Source organism: Mesoplodon mirus (genome assembly GCF_964341445.2).
Source record: "Mesoplodon mirus genome assembly, chromosome: 2".
Lineage (NCBI taxonomy): Eukaryota > Metazoa > Chordata > Mammalia > Artiodactyla > Ziphiidae > Mesoplodon > Mesoplodon mirus.
In genome coordinates, this window is record NC_138977.1 from 198,882,177 (window position 1) to 198,903,194 (window position 21,018).

Genomic DNA, 21,018 nt, shown 5'->3' on the forward strand with positions numbered 1-21,018 from the left:
CCATTCATCAGTTGATGGACATTTGGGTTACTTCCACCTTTTGGCTATTGTGAATAGAGCCACTATGAGCATTGCTATACAATATCAGTTTAAGTCCTTCCTTTAAGTTCTTTTGAATATAATCCTAGGAGAAGAATTCCTGGATCACGTGGTAATTCTATAATTATTTTGAGGAACCACTGTACTGTTCTCCATAGAGGCTGTACCATTTTGCATTCCTGCCAACAGTACACAAGGGTTCTAGTTTCTCTACGTCCTTGTCAAGATTTGTTGTTTTCTTTTTCCTTTCTTTTTTTTTTTTTTGGTTTTTTGTTATTATTTTGTTTTGCTTGTTTTTAATGAGAGCCATTCTAGTGGATGTGAAGTGGCAGATGAAGACTTTTTGCCTATCCTGGAACCAAAAGACAGTTCAGGCTGAAAACAGTTATACGCTGGACAGGGATTCAGGTATATGTACACGTGTCACATCTGGAGTTGCTGGCTAAGGTGAGCTGGGGAAATGTGGGGGTGGAGAGTGGACAGCAGCTACTCCCACTGAGAAATGCCTCATGGTCTGACATCACATGGCAGGTCATGTTCACAAGCCTCAAATCCCCAAATCCACCAAGTTTTCTCCTAGTAACTTCCACTGCCCCAGTGTTTCCCGAGTATGATATTCAAGATTATTTAGGTAGTATGTAGATGAATACCTTTGTACTGATATAATAAAAAATATTCATTGGGTGCCTACTAAGTAACTCATTTTTCTAGGCATTGGGCATGGAACAGAACAAAACTCTCTGATTCTAAGTATGGAGGTTATATTCTAGAAAGGTGTTTATTTTCATACATGTTACAAAAATAATGCTTTTGCATTTATAATAGTGATATAAAGCTTCTCTTTTGAGTACACTTATTTAAGTGAGAAAAATGAATCAACGTAAAGGGAAACATTTAGTAAATATTACCAGTGGGATGGGGACATGGCAAGAATTGGGAGGGAAGATAGAGGAGCACAGAGGGCTGATGTTTGGGAAACGTGCAGGTGGCCTGCTTACCTTCACTCACCAACTGCCCAGCGCTGCTTCTCTCAAGGTCCCCACCACACAAAAGCCCTAGGAGGTACGTGATGGAGGAGTTTCCCCATGAGAACAGCAAAGATTCTAACAGGGGTTCTTGAGGTAATTTTCTTATTTGGAAAGCTTTGTTAGGAATTCCACAAATTCCCTCTGCTAAAGCTGCACACGAATTTTTGTTCTTGGTCAGCATTTTATCAATTAAAGTGGCGACTATTAATTGGAACTCAGCGTTCCCCAGTGCCTCCTGCTTTGGGAGCAGAGCGCCCTCTCGTGGCAAACAAAAGAACCTTCGGCGGCAAGTACAACATAATAGCAGATCAAAGAAGCCCAAGAATATTGAACAGGAACTTGGAGACATCCTAGTCCACCCCTCTTGTTGTGCAGGTGACGAACAAAGGTCTGGAGAGAGGCCCTGGCCTTGCCAGAGTCACACAGTTAATGCCAGAGTCTCTGTTGATTCGGCAGAAAATATGCACACAGGCCGGGCTCCCCTCATTACTAGCTGTGTGACCTTGGACAAGTTACCTAACCTCTCTGAGCCTCGATTTCCTCTTTTGTGAAATCAAGATGACAGTGGTTTCTCCCTTTGCATCTGCTGGAGGATTAGATGAGCTAACACTGTAAAGTGCTTGATCTGGGATCCTTTGTATTGTGAAGGACCAAAGAACAAGCTACTTTCCTTGGGGGAGTAACATTTAAGTACACTGCCTAGTGCTTCACTTGCAGTACTTTTTTTTGTTTGTTTGTTTGTTTTATTTTTGCGGCACGCAGGCCTCTCACTGTTGTGGCCTCTCCCGTTGCGGAGCACAGGCTCCGGACGCGCAGGCTCAGCGGCCATGGCTCACGGGCCCAGCCGCTCCGCGGCATATGGGATCCTCCCAGACCGGGGCACGAACCCGTGTCCCCTGCATCGGCAGGTGGACTCTCAACCACTGCGCCACCAGGGAGGCCCCACTTGCAGTACTTTATACCAGTAAGTACCAACCCCCTGAAGCCAGAACAGGAGGTGGTGAAGATTAGGACTACTGTCCTGGCTCTTGGACCCCCAGACTAGAGCCTGTCTTGACCTGACCAGCACCAGCTACGCCGCCTGAAACTCTCTAGGCACCAGGCTGAGGGTGACAGGAGGCAAAGGTCCTGTCCCATGACTCTGGAGTTTCTTGGAAATCAAGGGCTACTTTACGGGGACTTTCGGGTACTCACCGACCTTTATCTCTTATGGACAGATGGGAGCTATAGTGGGAGTCAACTTTATCTGTTTTGAATGCACTTTTTATCAATTAATTCACACCACTGTAAGTATTTCAAACCCTTCCCTCCAACATGTATATCAAAGGACCCAGAACAGTACAGAAACCCACCCCTATTATCAATTAAACTCATAATCCTTTACTCTTTCTGCAAACTTAAATCACCCCTCAAAAGCAATTTGCTTTACAATTTCCAGGACCAATAAAATTACCTTTGTAGAGCCCCAGTTTTCTCATCTGTAAAATGGACATAAGTAACACCCACACGGCATTACCTCCTGGGTTCAGTGTAAAAATCAAACAAAATAACGAATGAAAAGTGCTTTGAAAACTAAAAAGTGCTATAAATGTAACAGGGATTAGTCTTTTTCATATAATCTGGGCATCATTCAGGCACCTGGGGACTGCTTTCCAGAAAGGCAGGCATACGACTTAGGAAGACAAATCAGTCCTCTCATACGGGCTGGCACTGTAAATCCAACAAATCCAACAACAATCCAACAACAATATACTGTTTTAAAGAAATCCAGCTCCTTTGCTGAAGTTGGAAACAAGGGAGACTCTTCATGACCCTCACTGTGGTGTACTTGGATTCGAATGGCACTGTGGCCTGCAATCCATTTTGCATCCTACATGTCCCTGGTATGTAGGGGATAATATTTTCACAAGAAACAAGTCCGAAAGTGTGTCCAGTGTTTTAGCCTTCCTTAACCCTGGGGCAGGAGGCAGAAAGAGTGAGGTTATTCACCTTTACCATCTCTACCTTCTTGCTGCAAAATTAATGATGATGATGATGATGATGATGATGATGATGGGAGACAGGATGTCCTTTGGAGGCTGAATGATTTTCCAACATGATGCATCGAGTGCGAAATACAGCAAAACTCACACTCAGCCTTCTTACCTATAATTCTCACCAAGTATTCTTAGCAAATAATCTCCATGACCTTCATGAAAACAGGCGTCTATATAGGAAAGGTTTATTTTTTCCCTCCATTTTCCTTTCTCTATAGAAATATAATTATTAAACTAACAAGGCACAACCATTACTAATTTCAAATCAGTTTGTATTAAAGGTGTGGCAGCAAGTCGCTTAAGAAAGGTTGAACTTGACATCTTTGTCCCTAACCTTCAACTGTAATTACCACCGTTTACATTTAACTGTTGGGAGGATGTTGCAGATCCCTTTGAGAATCTGAAGGGAATCATGGAATCTGGCCCCTGAATAATAATTATGCATATAAAATTTGCATACAACTTCACGAACTTCACATCTTCCTAAACTAGGTTTAAAGGAGTCCTAATTTTGCCTCTAGTTTGGGTAACTCACCCATCATTCTTCGGGGTAAACTTCTTCTGCAGTACATGTGGTGTTGGGAGCTTTTCAGGTCTTCAGGTCAGGCTGACACTGAAAGCCCTTGAGAGCGGATTTCATTCTACATTTTAGGCACTGAGTGCATGAATCTATTTTTGTCTATTTCTAACTTCTTCAGAGAAAGACTGCATTTGCCCTCCTAGGACACCAATCACATTCCCATGTCCTCTTGTTCTCCTGGCAAAATGCTGAATAAAGAAGGAGAGATTTTGACTCTGTGTGGCTTGAATGCTTTAAACAAACAAAAAAAAAGCTTAATTGAGGTAGAATTGACTTTCAATAGATTATATGTTTAAAGTGTACAATTTGATAAGTGTTGATGTGTAATACACCGACGAAGCTATCCCAACAATCACAATAGAGAACATATCCTTACCCCCCAAAATTTCTTTGTGGCCCTTTGTAATCTCTCCCTCCCACCCTTCCTCACCCCACCATCCCCAGGCAACTGCTGATATGCTTTCTGTCACAATTGATTAGTTTGCATTTTCTAGAATGTGACTGGCCCAAGGTCATCCCAACGCTAGCACCGACCCTAGGTTGGGGGGCTGGAGCTTCTGACTTCTGGTCTCAGCATTTTCCTCACAATGTGGGCTGCCCTCTGTGAAGGACTGGACATCTCCATCACGAGCCCAGCCAAGAAAGTGCCAGCACCGGGAATATCCCTGGGATACCCTTGATTCCAACCCCAGGGTCAATGTCATATACTTTAATATAGGCGAAGAAACACCATAGACATGTTGAAGGTCCACAAGAATGACCATTTTGCTTTTCACTTTATTCTAAAATGAGTTCTTGTGCATCATAGCAGAAAAAAATGACATAAATACTGAACCTAGCTAATTTAGTAGAAACCATTTAAAATAAAGATACTAAGTAATGGATTGCAAGTAGAATTAAAATAAATGATCCAAAATACAAGTCTCACTTTACAGACTACAAGGCTCATTCACTTGTCTTTTTCAGCCTCACAACACCCCTAAGGGTAGGAGGAAGAAAACAGCTATCTCCATTTTGTACATAGAGAGCTAAGGCCCATGATATGCTCCAGAGCTCAGACCTTTGAGTGTCAAGGCTAAGGCCACAGTCATGTTCTCAGCAAATCCAAGGTCCTTCCCAACGTGTAAGAGAAGTATAAGCACCTGGATCCCTGGGCATGTCCGCTTAAAAACGGACAAATCTGCTTGTTAACGGGACTAGACTCAGTGGACTTGGTACAAAAGTGAATTTCACAAAGAGCTTTGAAGAGCATGTGTCAGCGTGTGGCAGTGATTGGATGCGTATAACCTGTCCTTGGTTATTTGAAGAAGAGGAGGTGTGTTTCTGAGCAATCAGGCTCCCCGTGTGAGAAAGGAATATTTCCACAGCATTTCAAGGAGGTCCAAGGAGCTGGTGGGTGGACCCCAAGATGCCCTGGACCCAGGTTCTCCCACCAGGAGACCTGGCGTGCTCACAAGCAATGGACCTGCATAGGGGAACCAGGACTCCTGTAAGCCTCCTCACAGAAGCGATGGTGACACTGTCCATGGGCTCCCCTCAGATGACAGTCACATTGCTACTTGGCCCATCCCTTTGGTCTTGTGTTCATCCACCCAGAGTCCTCTTGATCTTTCTTCCTGCTAACGACTTTTTCCCCATGATGGTCCAAGGACTTGGGCCTTTCTCTCCACTCCCGCAAAATGGTTATAGCCCTCATTTCTAATAATCTTTTGAAACAACCTCTGCTTTCCCTTCTCCCTATTTACCCTCCGTGCACACGCACCCACACACAGACACAGAGCCCGTTACGGAATTGCCTTCCTTAGATACCCTCTGATCACAAGTGGGAGTGATGAATGATGCAGCAGTGGGCTGCCCCTGTGGTCAGGGAACATGTGGTTCAGCATGGTTTCTACCCTGAGTTGTTCAGAAATAAGGAACTGCTTCTCCTCACACATCCCCTGTACGTTTCATTTATATTCCAACTTCCACCATGCTAGCCTTGGCCAACCTGCCCATGGAAGCCAGGTCTGATGGCTTTTTTGAGAAAATGGATATGAAAAAAGATGAGGGGGCAAGTCACCGAGAAATCAAACCCCTTTCCCCAAATCACAAAGAAAAGCCAATCCCCACCGGGGTCAAGAGCAGGATCCAAGGGCTCCTTTTGGATGCACAATGACTTCACTGCTTATGAAACCACAAGGTCTGAGCATTGGAATGAACCTTACCAGATCTGTCCCTTAAAGAGTAAAGTCAACCCCAAAGTTTTCCGGATCTGCAAATGAAATTTGGATTGGTTAAGAAGCAGCGTGGCGTCTCTCCTCACTCCGAGCACAAACCCCTGTGTGCTTAGCTCTGTTCCAGCTCCAGATCTGCTCCTTGGCTGTGCTGCATCACTCCAGGCTCAGTCTGGGAATAAGCCACCACAACGCCCTCCTTCTCTGCACTTCGACAGCAGGACGGCGGTAAGTGTCACGAGTGGGCTCCTCACTTCCTGAAACAGTCTGCACGTATATGTGGGCTTCTTCTGCTCCCATGATATTCTTCTCCTGTGTGGGTAACCTCCTAGGATTCTTGAGGAAACAAACACGTTTTTAAAAAAATACATCAAAGACTTTTGCTTCTGGCCAAGTTGGAGTAACAGCAGCCAGATTTACCCTCCCACCTGAAACAACCAACCATCAGACAAAATGTTTGGAACAAATAGTTTTCAAGACTTTGGACATCATCAGTGTGATCATTGATAAGGTTGGGTTTTAATCTACCATCTTCCTATTTGTTTTCTATTTGTTCTATCTGTCTGCTGGTACTTAAAATTTTTTTCTGTCTTCTTCTGTATAGATTTTAGAAGCACCTTATTGAATTCTATGAAAAATATTTGTTGAGGTTTATACTGGAATTACATTTATTATACAGATCAATTTGAAGTTGTTTGATATCTGTATACTATTGAGTCTTCTTACCAGGAGCATTGAATACCAGCTCCCATTATTTAGGTCTTACTTAATATCTTTTACTGAAGTTTTATTATTCTCCATAAAGGGATTACATGTTTTTGTTAGATTTATTCCTTATCGTTCTGTGTATTTTTATTACCACTACAAAATGGTATTTTTTAAAAATTACTTTTTCTAATTAATTGTTATTGATTTTTAGAAATGTGAATTACTTTTTAATATTGATTTTATATCCAGTAAACTTGTTAAAATATCTTGTTAGTTCTATTAATTTATCTGTAGATAATTTGGCTTTTCTATGTAGATAATCATATCATCTGTAAATAATGACATTTTTGTTTCTTCTTTTCCAGTCTTATGCTTTCTGCTTCTTTTTCTTTTTTTTTCTTTAATCTTTATTGAGGTATAATTGACAAATAAAATTGTAAGATATTTAAAGAGAATAGTGTGGGCTTCCCTGGTGGCGCAGTGGTTGAGAGTCCACCTGCCGATTCAGGGGACACGAGTTCATGCCCCGGTCCGGGAAGATCCCACATGCCGCAGAGCGGCTGGGCCCGTGAGCCATGGCTGCTGAGCCTGCGCGTCCGGAGCCTGTGCTCCGCAACGGGAGAGGCCACAACAGTGAGAGGCCCGCATACCGCAAAGAAAAAAAGAGAATAGTGTGATTATTTGACATACGTATACATTGTGAAAGAATTCTCCTGCACTGAGTTAATTTCTACTTCTTTTTCTCATCCTGCTGCGTTGACTAGGACCTAAAGTATAATATCAAATAGAACTGGTAACAATGAGCATCCTTGTTTTGTTTCTGATCTGAAAAAGAATCATTAACATTTTACCTTTAGGTATGGTATTTGCTGTAATTTTTTTTAAAAAAGATGTCTTGTTTCAAGTTAAGGAAGTGCCTTTAAAATTTTTGGTTTGCTAGGAGTTCACATCACAAATGGCTGTATAAAATTTTTGAATTCTCTTCTATGGAAATGATCACATGATTTTTCTCTTTTACCAGTGAAATAAGTGATATTAAATTAATTTTCTAATATTAAATAAATCTTGAATTCCTGTCTAGCCAGTAAAAATATAATGAGAACCTCCTTTGTGCTTACCCTGTACTTCTCCTGTACACCAGAGGCTTTAAGACCCTTAGCTTGTTTGCCATGTGAATGATGTATAGTGATTATAACCAAGAGTTCTTACCTCAGCTATCCTGGGACTGTCATAGATTTCTGAAATTTCACAAGGCCTCTCACTTTCCTAAGTTGTTTTAAAAAATAAAACAAAATAAAGAAGAAGAAGAAATGAAAGGTTACAGCATTTGCCCATGACCATGATTAAAACCAGCGGTTCTTAAACCTGGCTGCACATTAGAATCACCAGAGAGCTTTAAAAATAAAACAAAATAAACAAACAGATAATAACTCCCCCCTCCCAGAAAAAACAAACAAGATATACCACTGTGAATTACTTCAAAAATAATCCAGGTTGACAGTGTGGAAAAGTGGGTGGAAGTGGAGATGAAACAAGATTGGCCGTTGTTAATAACTAGATTCATTATACTATCTCTCTACTTTAGTATCTGTTTAACGTGATCCATCATAAAATGTTGGGATATTTTTGGTACCAATGCCACAGCTCTTTTGTTCAGATATTCTGATTTAATTGGTTTTGGTGGTTGGTATTTTCATAGCCTCCAAGATGATTTTAAAGTGCCCTGAAAGACTGAGGAACCATTACTTAAATAATACCACCAACAACCACAATATTTCTTAATATATTTAAAGTTTACAGCTTGTCAACACATCTTTATACCCATGATCTCATTCCATCCTTACACCTTTGCTTACCTCTTAAAATAAGTTGGGTAGGGACTTCCCTGGTGGTGCAGTGGTTAAGAATCCGCCTGCCAATGCAGGGGACATGGGTTCAAGCCCTGGTCCAGGAAGATCCCCACATGCCCACGAAGCAACCAAGCCCTTGCACCACAACTACTGAGCCTGCGTGCCACAACTACTGAGCCTGCGCTCTAGAGCTCATGAGCCACAACTACTGAGCCTGCGTGCCACAACTACTGAAGCCTGCGTGCCTAGAGCCCGTGCTCCACAACAAGAGAAGCCACCGCAGTGAGAAGCCTGCGCACCACAGAGAAGAGTAGCCCCCACTCGCTGCAACTAGAGAAAGCCCGCGTGCCACAATGAAGACCCAACGCAGCCAAAATTTTTTTTAAAAAAATTTTTAATTAAAAAAATAAGGTGGGTATATTTTTTTCTTCTTGGCCACACTGCACAGCTTGTGGGATCTTAGTTCCCCACAAGGGCAAGGAGGGATTGAACCCTGGCCCTTGGCCTCTGAGATCACGGAGTCCTTACCACTGGACCGCCAGGGAATTCCTGAGGTGGGTAGTTTTTATGACTCTTATTTTGGAGTTGAACTAACCAAGAAACAGAAAATGTTAAGTCACTTGTCCAGGATCATATAAATCGTACAGTGGCAGAGCCAGGGTTAGAACCTACGTTTTTTACTCCCCGTTAACGCCTACCACTGTGAGAACAATCAGGAATGTTCATAAATAAGGATGGAATTAGAGCCCAGAGTCCACACAACACGGTTGTATCACAACCAAGGACCCTGGCTGGACATGGGTCAGGGTGGCCCTTGAATTCTGAGCCTGGTCTCCAGAGCAATCTGGTATTTGGATGGGGTGGAGTTGGGAGATTCCCTTGTGACTGATGTGTGTTCAGAAGTGGGGAAAGGACAAAGATAAACAGAGGCACATACTCCTGGATGTATCCCTACGATAGACACCTCAGGGTCTGTTTGTCTCCCATCTTTCCTATGATCACCTCCATCCTCTTTGTGAAGCTTGTGGCCTTGTTTCTCAAGGTTAGAGAACACACCCACTGTACTGACGTGTTTGCCGTAGCAACAAACGTCCCTCTCCGCTGCAACTTTTTGCCATTCCGGATACCATCCTCAAGTGACACAAGGGTTGTGTGACAAATCAGCTCTGCCTGGAGGATAATATCATGAGTCTGAGACAGAAATTGAGGCACAGAAACATCCACCACCTTGTCCTCAGAAAACAGACATGGGTCCTGACACCCTCAGCCCAAAGCCAGTTCATCAAATACCGATTCTTGCCAACAGGTCCAGACCCAAAGAAGCTGCTAATCACCTCGGTGGACTCACTGCTGCTTCTTCTTTGGTGAATCAGAGTAAATAGTAAGGCCACCAGCAGGGCCGTGGCCACCAGGGACGGGATGCCAGCTGCTAACCCAAGAGAGGGTCCACAGTCCTGCACAGAGAAAGTAGTCAGGTTCTCCCGGAAAAAAGGAAGAGTTCGATTGATTAAAAGTAAAACAAAACCCTACATGGACCCTAAGTATCGTACACAAAGTCAAAAGGGTAATGAAATAACAGTGAAAAATTGTTTGCAATGTACATGACAAACGGCTCATTTTCATAGGAGTTAATGTACATAGTTTAAATCAATTGGAAAAGGGTGATAATTCAGTAGAAAATTGGACAAATATATGAACAGGCCATTCCTAGGAACAGAAATACAAATGATGCATCAACACAGGAAGAGCTGAAATACAGTTCAAAGCAACGATTAGATACCATTCTTATCTATTAGTCTGGCAAAAAGTAAAAGGTTTTAGTGTATCCCACACCATTTTGATATGAATTTTTTTATTTATTTACATTAAATGCATGAGCCAATTAACTTTCAGACTCCCATTTTGCTTTGATCTGAGTGGAAATAGCCATGCTTGTAGCCCCATAAGTTTTCAGATTTGCAGATTATTTGAAAATACCAAAGATGGTGTTCAGAATCCCTACACATATGCAACTGTTGTATAATACTGGATTCTTCTTCGTTTTGGGGGGGGGTGATTTTACTAAAGAATGACATAATACGTAAAAGTATATGCATTATAAATATACAGCTTGATGACTTTTCATGTGATGAACCCACCCATGTAACCAGCACCCAGATGAAGAAACAGAACATTACCAGCCCCCCAGAAGCCCCTCGGGCTCCGTTCCAGTCACTGCATGTGTAACCTCTATCCTGAAATCCATCACCGTAGGTTAGTCTTGTCTGTTTTTCAACGTCATCTAGATGCACGTAGAAAGTATGTAGTCTCTTGTGTCTAGCTTCTTTTGTTCAACACTTTGGGAATCATCTGTGATTTTGCGTGTTCTCCTTCCCTTTTGAACTGAGTTGGTCATAAGAATAATAGTTGAGGAAGATTCTGTGCTTGGTGACAGTTCACATATCAAATTTTAATCCTCAAAATGAATGCATGAGATGGGTACAGCATTATCCCCATTTTCTAAATGACCAAACTAAGGCTCCATAATTTAAGTGATATACTTACTGCTCCTTTCCCGCTGGTAACAGCTGGGGAGGAAGTCTGGGTGGAAAAAGAACATACGTCTTAAGAAAACAAAATCTATAGAATGCACATCACACAACACAGTCTGTCCAAGGTTAAGCTGTAATGCCTAAAGTATATACCTTTGTTAAACTTTTTATTAAAAACAACTGCCGAACAGAACCCTCTTTGATTGCTTCTCAGGTAAGAAGGAATAAAATTGGGTTACAAGGAGAAAGAAATCAGAAATTCAGGTAAGGTCTTCATTATTCATCCTGTGGATTTGCCATAACAGGTTTCAGAACTCAAAAAGTTTTTCTCCTGTCCCAAGTCCCCACACCCTTCCCAGCACACTTTGGGCCTACTTGTCCCCGTTGCTAGAAGGGAAAAAAGTTAAATACCAGTGGAAGCCAGGTAAGGAGGGCTTACCTGTTTCCAAACTGCAGTGAAGCAAATGGTTTGGGCAGGTATCTGAAGTTGTGAATTATCCATGCTTCTGGGATAATTCTACATTGAATGAGTACAGTACATGTTCCCATTTCACATCACCACTCAAGGAGGGGCACTGGATTTTACCCATTTATGAGATATATCAGATGAGAGTCTTATCTGGATCAATAAATCTCAGGGCACAGAGTTCCACATTAGCAACTGACCCGCGTAAGCTACGCTAGGCGGTGCCGTGTGGGGTTAAGAGCATGAGTCCTAGGCTCACACTAGCCGGGATGAAATGGCGATTTCTCCACTCACAAGCTAACGAACCTCATTTCTTCATCTATACAATAGGACTGTGAGTACCTACCTCTAGGATTGGTAAGAGGATCAAATGAGCGCCAGGAGTATAAGCTTTTGTCATTCCTTTAAACTTGGCAAAGCTCTGGCCAGACCTGTTATATATTGAATATTCTCATCAACCTCAGTGAGTACACTGGAATTCCAGGGGCTAGGACTTTTGACAGTTATGCTCTATTTTACAAAAAAAAAAAAAAAGATCCAGATCTCAGAGAAGTTATAGGTCTTCTCCCAGGTTTCATAGATAACCATAAATCTAATCTGAATGTGGATGTTTGCATTTCAAGCCTAAGCCTCTTTCCCAGAGAGCTGCCATCAAAGGAGAGATTTGCTAACCAGGTATTGACACTTGGTACTTAAATGGCTACAGTTTTTAAAAATAGAACTACCATATGACCCAGCAATCCCACTACTGGGCATATACCCTGAGAAAACCATAATTCAAAAAGAGTCATGTACCACAATGTTCATTGCAGCTCTATTTACAATAGCCAGGACATGGAAGCAACCTAAGTGTCCATTGACAGATGAATGGATAAAGATGTGGCACATATATACAATGGAATATTACTCAGCCATAAAAAGAAAAAAATTGAGTTATTTGTAGTGAGGTGGATGAACCTAGAGTCTGTCATACAGAGTGAAATAAGTCAGAAAGAGAAAAACAAATATTGTATGCTAACGCATATATATAGAATCTAAAAAAAAAATGGTTCTGAAGAACCTAGGGGCAGGACAGGAATAAAGACACAGACGTAGAGAATGGACTTGAGGACACGGGGAGGGGAAAGGGTAAGCTGGGATGAAGTGAGAGAGTGGCATTGACATATATACACTACCAAATGTAAAGAGATAGCTAGTGGGAAGCAGTTGAATAGCACAGGGAGATCAGCTCGGTGCTTTGTGACCACCTAGAGGGGTGGGATAGGGACGGTGGGAGGGAGGGAGACGCAAGAGGGAGGAGATATGGGGATATATGTATATGTATAACTGATTCACTTTGTGATACAGCAGAAACTAACACACCATTGTAAAGCAATTATACTCCAATAAAGATGTTAAAAAAGAAAGAAAGAAAGAAAGAAAATTTAAAAAACTAAATAGCTACAGTTTTACGGAAGCGCAATCTCACCCCACCCCTACCTTAAAGCTGCATCTACCTTAAGGGTTCTATTTCTCAGGGTGATGCCAAGAGTTGCATATCGTTTTGGGTAAGACGTTCAGGTTACAGAAATTCACTTAGGCTGGCTTTGGCCCCCCAAAATGAGTTACCTCTAAGGATTCAGGGGTACCTCATGGAGCCCATGGGCAGTGGGAATCTGGCCTCTCTAGGGACTGAAGCTGGGGACCGGGAACTTGTCAGAACCAAAGCCATCCCTCCTGGGATCTCTCCATCACTCCTGGGCAGAATGGCCTTTCACCTGTACTTTTCTCTGCCTGTTGGCTTCCTTCTTTCTCTCTCCAGATGGATTTTTCTGCCCTCATGAACACCTGCTAACCGTACCAGCTAATGCTTATGGAGAACTTACTATGTGCCAGGCTGTTCAAGTACTTTTCCTGTATCAACTCATTTATTCTTCACCATAGCCAGTGAAGCAGGACTATAATGATCCCCATTTTACAGAAGAGAAGAGTGAGGCACAGAGAAGTCAAGTAACTTGTGTAAGGTCACACAGCCCTAAGTGGCAGATGCTGAGTGGTCTGGCTCCAGGGTCCAAGCTCTTAACCGTTGGACTACTCTGCCTTCCATGACCAAATGCAGCATCCCAACCCAGTTTTTATACTTGACAGTTCAGTATGACCCAGTAGGGGCTGACTTGCATACATGGCCCTGTCCCCAACTCCCTGCAGAGAAGCTCTCATGAGTATCCACTTTTCCCTACTTCCCAGGGCTCTGGTGTTCCCAGTCATCCAGCTGCACCAAAACGGAAGGGTTCTATGGTAGAAATATAACTGCCAGATAGGGTGGCCAGCCGTCCTGGTTTTCCACAGAAATTGTCTAGGTGGTAGCCCATTCAGTGCTAAAACCAGACAGCCCCAGGCAGGCTGGGGTGGCTGTTGTCCTACATAGGTTCAAAGGGAGGAGGGACAGTTCTCAGAGAAATGTGCTGTGAACCAAGGAGATGCTCCCAAAGTGATGACTCACAGCGTAAGGGCCTCCCTCTCAACCCATTCACCCTCACCACCCCAAGCAACGGCTTCTTGCTTCTCTGAGTTACCTTCGTAGGCTGAGCCAAGACAGGATAAGACAGAACCCGGGGTCTCTATGGACCTGCTGGCTTTGAGCAGCCAGGTGGAAAGTGCCAGCAGTGGCCATATTAAAAGGTTTTGACAGGTAAGGAGAGGGATAGGGGAATTTGTCTGCAGACAACAGGCAGAGGCAGAAGCAGGGAGCAGAGAGGTTCCGAAGGCAGGGCCGCCCCGGGAGGGTAGAGCAGGTGCCAGGGAGTCACGGACAGATGTCAGGGCCGCCAGTGGCAGCAGAAGGCCGGCAGTGAGTCTCGAGGTTCGACCTTTCTGCTGCTCTCCAGAATGATGCCCCCACGGTATAGTAAACATGAGCACGGGCTTAAGCATCCTCTTTCCTGGCGGTTCAGTTTATTCTCTTTGAATAACCATATGACTTTTCAGAAAATTTTGGCACAGCCAAAACCACTGAAAAACTGGGCCAGGAAAACACACCTGGCTCCATCACAGCAGCACTTCTGGTCAGAAAACAATCCTGGCGTGCTATCTCTACACAACACGAGAACAGAAGATGGAGAATCAATTCTGGATTGAAACGGTCCACCATCATCAACTGCAAATCTCCATGTGGGCTTACAACTAAATGTCACAATCCAGAACCATAAAAACATTCATTCTTCTTGACCCAATAATTCCCCTTCTAGGCTACATTCTAAGGAAATCAGCTTAAGTGCTGACAAGGATTTATCTATACCTACGTTTATCACAAAATCATTCTTAATAGTGATTAATCACTTAAAGAAATAATTCACTTGAAATATCATGGGACCACCCTCAGTATGGTTATAAAGGTGGATGGAAAATATTTATCATATAAAATTATGGGTAGAATAAGAAGACCATGGTACAAAAGCAACAAAAGTCAAAATTTATGTAGAGTCAGACAGGACTGGAATTATTGTCCCCAGTGTTTTCTGCTGATGGCAATTTAGCTGTTTTGGTTTTTTGCTATTTTCCTTTTCAAAATGTGTATTTATAATTTTTATAATTGAAAACATTTCTCTCAGCACCCCCAGCTCTTCGCAATGCCTTTGAAACCTGTGTAACTTGTTGCTCCACATGAGCTTTATGTGGTGGCATCCTGGAGGCCCAGTGTCAACTCTGCACTGATCTCTGCTGACCTGCCTGGTGAACGGGGACCGCTGTACTCACTGTGTTGGCCGGCAGTGTGAAGTTCAGTGAAACACTCTGGAAGAGAGAAAGAAACATTAAAGCTCTCAGGCATGGTCAGCCAGGCTCCTCCCCTCCACCAAATGTCACTGGCCCTGGCGGATTCCAGGAAAATTTACTGACCCACAGGCTCAGTCAGTCCCAGCCTCCCCTCCCAGTCTTGGCCCCAAAAGAGGGCAGGGGAGCAGCGGAGCCTGAGGTCATGAGCTCCTCCCTCAGCATCAAGGCAGTCTTGGCCTCTCTCCTTTTCCAGGTCCTCAACCAGGGCCAGATTAAGGGACCAGCCAGTGAAGCTATTGCCTGAGCAGTCCTGACCCAAAAGGGCAGCAGAAACATTACTAGATATTCAGCAGAGTGCTAAAAATTGTTTTTTTCCCCCGGAACTCCTTTCAGGGAGGAAACTGTGTAAAGTGATGGTGCTTTCTTCTTGGGGTGGGAAGTAAGACCCCCCAGAGGCTCCAACAAGAACACCTGCTCCGGGCTTCCCTGGTGGCTCAGTGGTTGAGAGTCCGCCTGCCGATGCAGGGGACACGGGTTCGTGCCCCGGTCCGGGAAGATCCCACATGCTGCGGAGTGGCTAGGCCCGTGAGCCCTGGCCGCTGAGCCTGAGTGTCCGGAGCCTGTGCTCCGCAACGGGAGAGGCCACAACAGTGAGAGGCCTACATACTGCAAAAAAAAAAAAAAAGAACACCTGCTCCTTCAACCTCCTCCCAGGAAGAGAAGCTGAGGAAGACAAGCTTCTGTTTTTGCAGAGTCCAAGGCAGGGGTTCCAGGCTGGAGCTGAGCTGGTCAGAATGACAGAGGAGATGCTAACCCTCTGTGCCCTCCCCTCACTCAGCACCCAGCCTTACCTCTCCCCCAAATATGGCATCAATACTTAAAGATTGTCAGCTCAATGGGACACCAACATGTTAGCCTGCCCACGTGCCCACCTACCCGGGTCAGACCCTGCCCAGGGCCTCCAGTGGCTCCTTCCTTCTCCCTTCTCCCAGTTTGGGCTCTTTGATGCCAGTTTTTCCAGGCTGTTCTTTACCCAGTCCCTTCTCTGCCTGGATGTGAAAAATGGGTGAACTTTACTCCAACTCAGCTGGTGACGCTTTCTGCCCCTTGTTCAGGGAGCTGAAGTCATGTTTCTACTTTCCGGACCCCTGCCCCACCCCCCGTGCGTGTCCACCGCCCCTGATTCATGGCTCATTCATGCCTCATTCAGCCCCAGCCTCCCTGGTTCCCCATAGCTTGGCTTAAACTCCAGCTCCTGATCTTCCTGAAGCCTCCCAAGACCTGGTTCTGTCATTCTAGAAGCAATGTGTTTGCTAAGTTTTAAAATTAAATGTTAGCCAACAATGGGAAGATTGGGAAGGATTATAGAATCCAAGAGAATCCTAACATTTCAGACCTGAGGTGCCTTCAGGATCATCTACCGCAGAACTCTCATTTTTTAAAATGCATGTTTATTAGAGTATAATTGCTTTACAACGTTGTGTTAGTTTCTGCTGTACAACAAAGTGAATCAGCTATACGTATACATATATCCCCATATCCCCTGCCTCTTGCGTCTCCCTCCCACCCTCCCTATCCCACCCCTCTAGGTCGTCACAAAGCCCCGAGCTGATCTCCCTGTGCTATGCAGCAGCTTCCCACTGGCCATCCATTTTACATTTGGTAGTGTAATATGTCAATGCTACTCACTCACTACATCCCAGCCTCCCCTCCCCCCTCGTGTCCTCAAGTCCATTCTCTACATCTGTGTCTTTATTCCTGCCCTGCCACTAGGTTCATCAGTACCATTTTTCTAGATTCCATATATATGCATTAGCATATGGTATTTTTCTCTTTTTGACTTACTTCACCCTGTATGACAGTCTCTAGGTCCATCCACCTCACTACAAATAATTCAATTTCATTCGTTTTTATGGCTGAGTAATATTCCATTGTATATATGTGCCACATCTTCTTTATCGATTCATCTGTCGATGGACATTTAGGTTGGTTCCATGTCCTGGCTATTGTAAATAGTACTTCAATGAACATTGTGGTACATGTCTCTTTTAGAATTATGGTTTTCTCAAGGTATATGCCCAGTAGTGGGATTGCTGGGTCATATGGCAGTTCTATTTTTAGTTTTTTAAGGCATCTCCATACTGCTTTCCATAGTGGTTGTATCAATTTACATTCCCACCAACAGTGCAAGAGGGCAGAACTCTCATTTTACAGAAGAGGAAGCTGAGGCCCAGGGACTCCTCAGAAATTACCTCATGGATATATGAGAACAGCTGGAGCTTATCTCTTAAAACAGGCCAAGTGGGATTGGTCCATGTGACTCAAATCCAACCTGGAAGATGGCTCTAGAGGCAATAGTCCCAATATATGCAAAATTGATGAGACACCTGTTTTAGCTAGCTTTCTGGAAGGTTGGAATTCAGAGAGGTTAATGAATGAGAAATTCCTTTGTGAACTAAAAATATTTCAGGCACCTACAATGTATAGTTCCCCCTACCCCTTGCCCCAGAGATTATGTCTTTCAATTAGGATGTCCCCAGCCAGCCAGCACGCTTCAGTGGCAACTCTTCACTTCTCTGTCTCTTAGCAACAGGGGGCCCTCACTTTATAGAGAAGAAAGTCGATGAAGAATTTGAACAAGTTGCCCAAATTCACATGACTGGGTCTTTTGGTGACAACCTCTTTCTATTACATTACAGGCTTCTTCAGGACTTCTAGAGTTTCTGCAGAATAATTGGAGCCCCCAATTATTTTGCACCTTCTCTTCCAGGACAGTATTAGGACAAGAGGGACATCTGGGCCACCTAAGGTCAGGGTCTTCCTGCTCAAGGGATCTAACCACTACCTTTCATGGTTATGCCAACTGAGCCTGCAGAGGACACTGGATGGTCTCTGCATTAAATGCAGCTGCCCAGAGCCTTACCTCATCAGTGAGCACTGGGTACTGATGTCAGCAGATCCAGGACAAAGCTTCCTTTGGGGGGGACAGCAGAAGGGAGGAGCAGCAACAAGTGGGCCATTGCACGTGCTGTTTATCAACATTCAGATGACGAAGGTTTTGGCTAATTTCAGAAAGACATTTCTATTTTGTAGAAGCACACTACAGTGCTCTCATGGAAAGAAAAACATCACATAAATGTGGGTGGAGAAGAATCTCATGCAGTGTCCTTTAGAGAGGCATCTGGGTGGGCAAGGCAACCCTGGGCTTGGAGCCCCCTGATCTGGATTTGAGTCCAGACTCAGCCACTGAGTAGCTGTGTGGCCTGGGGAAAGTGAATCAAACTCTCTGGTCTCCATTTCCTCGCAACAAATCTATTCTACCAGGCACTGTTTTTCCATCCTCAAAACAGGGATACTATTCACTAAGCCCAAAGGAAATAATGTCTGTGGCAGCTCTTTCGAAACTACAAAATACTCCAGGTGGAAGATCACGTGGTGTCATATTCTTCATGGCCTAGTCAGCACAGAGTGAGGCACAGGGAAGCCCCTGGGAAGATCTTGTTGGATGGAATTGTCTACATGGATTAGCAATATTCCAAGTACTGGGATTTGGTACAAGGCACTCATTGCTAGTCTAAGCACTAGGGGATATCTGCATAATGGTTCTGAAGGTACATCAGGATCTCAGTGGCTGAGTGTCACTCATTATGAGTCTACTGTTTGTGATGGGAAGGAGGGGAGATGGGATAACCACCACTCACTGTTATGAGCGAGTGGTCACACACTGTACTCATAACCTTCCCACAAGGAGAGCACTCTCATCTCTACATCATGGGTGAGGTGACCGAAACCAGGACAGTTTTCTCAAGGTCCCCAACTAGTAAGTGGGAGAGGCTAGACCACAGATCTTCCCAACTCCAAAGCCTGAATTCAACTCCTTTTTTTTTTCTTTTTTTAAGTTTTAACATCTTGTTAAAAGACTTTCAAGAGTGCTTCTCTGGTGGTGCAGTGGTTAAGAATCTGCCTGCCAATGCAGGGGACACGGGTTTGAGCCCTGGTCCGGGAAGATCCCACATGCCACGGAGCAACTAAGCCCATGCGCCACAACTACTGAGCCCGCGCTCTAGAGCCCGCGAGCCACAACTACTGAAGCCTGCGCACCTAGAGTCCATGCTCTGCAACAAGAGAAGCCACCACAATGAGAAGCCAGTGCACCGCAATGAAGAGTAGCCCCCGCTCACCACAACTAGAGAAAGCCCACGTGCAACAACAAAGACCCAATGCAACCAAAAATAAATAAATAAAATAAAATAAATGTATTGGGGAAAAAAAAAGATTTTCAAGAAACAAGAATGCAGAGGGCGTCTTCTTTAGAGGACAGCCTTCTTCCTAGCCTTCTGAACCCCTCCTGAACTGCCCTTTCCTCAGGAACTGGGTCCTGACTGTTGAATTCTGACCCCCAAGTCTCTACTCTGGCTACTCACCCAGTTCCTAGTAGATAGAAATGCGGCTTCTGGGTCAGGAGAGCTCTTCCAATGTGGTGCCAGCAGGCAGGGCCCCTCCCCACCCCCTGAGGCCCAGAGGTGGGAGAGGTCACCCCTCTAACCTGGGCCTGCAGCCCTTCAGTCCTCCTGTCGCTCACCCCTCCCATCCTACATTTGTTCACGTGTTCATGCTTCTAACAGACTTTACTCCTAGACGTCAACTCCTTTTAATAATCTCTTTAAAAAGGAATCACAGAAGCCTCTTCTAACTTACCAAGTTTCATTCGATTGAGTCATAAGCAAACGTGTATCAAGTCAATAAGAAAGGTGGAAGGTTTCTGATGCAACTTATGACTCTCCCTGTTGCTGATCACGCAGCAGAAGGCAGACTGAACAAATAAGGATAAAGGCATGGGTCGGACCCATTGCTTCAACTGGGAGCTGAATTTAGCTGAAACATTTACGTTGCACCCTTGTATGTGGGGTTTTAAAAACAAAACCTTATTAGTAAAATATAAGATGGAATCAGCAAATACTAGATAGACTGTTTTAAAATGATTGTACATTGGAAAAGAATGAAAAGCCAAGCTCCTTAACTTCTTGCCCCAAGGGTACAGTTATATTTGAATTAGGAGATGTGTAATGTAAAAGTCTGGGGATTGTTGTTTATAGAGAGAAATGAAGGTTAGGCAGAGGAAAGACGCTAACTCGCACTCACCATTTCCGACAGCCTCCCGAGAGCTTTCTCCAAACACTGCCGTCAGCAAGCTCCTTTCTTGCTGGTGTTATTGGCTTGTGTCTTGCATTTGTAGGAACATCCAGCTGGGAGAGCAAGGGTGACAGGAGAAGAGGTGGCTCCCACAGAGCTCTGGCCAAGCCATTTATGGTCAGGGGAGTAGCCCAGTCTTTGGCCCACCCCTTGGGGAAGATGGTCTCCTGCTTCAGGGCCACTGTGTAAGGGCCAGGTCATCTACCTTCGTTGTCTTCATTTTCTGTCTTTTTTACTTTTCAATCCCCTTCCTTGGTTACACCTCCGTCTCAGCAAAGAACCCAGAGCTGGCCTGAGAGCTTGGCGACTCCTGAACCAACATCTCTTTAGAAACAATGGGTTACACAGGCTGAGGGAGGCTGGCCACTCCACCTCCAGCTGCCAGGCAGTGGCGTGATCCCCGTCCCAGCAATGATGGAGTCAACACATCACCAGCATCGATGTAGGGGCCTGGGAGATGGGGGCTGGAGCCCGCTCTGTGTTGGAGGCTGTAGCTGCCTCAGTGAGCACACACCTCAGGCAATGAGCCGCGTGGCGGTGCGTTACCTTCACCCCCTTTCTGTTCTCAGGTTTTGATGGGGAGCCTCACAGAGCTGGAGGAAGCCATGAATGTGTGCT

At 44.4% G+C, this 21,018-nt stretch overlaps 1 protein-coding gene across 1 annotated transcript; it reads right to left on the reverse strand.

Moving 5' to 3' along the window:
• Positions 1-4,629: 4,629 nt before the first annotated feature.
• Positions 4,630-20,416, reverse strand: OPALIN (oligodendrocytic myelin paranodal and inner loop protein). Its single transcript, XM_082610924.1, has 6 exons — positions 20,350-20,416; positions 15,190-15,225; positions 11,002-11,037; positions 9,792-9,911; positions 7,817-7,873; positions 4,630-6,235 (listed from the first exon to the last, which is right to left on the reverse strand). The coding sequence occupies exons 1-6, from the start codon at positions 20,350-20,352 to the stop codon at positions 6,056-6,058; spliced, it is 432 nt and encodes a 143-aa protein (XP_082467050.1). The 5' UTR covers positions 20,353-20,416; the 3' UTR covers positions 4,630-6,055.
• Positions 20,417-21,018: the final 602 nt, after the last annotated feature.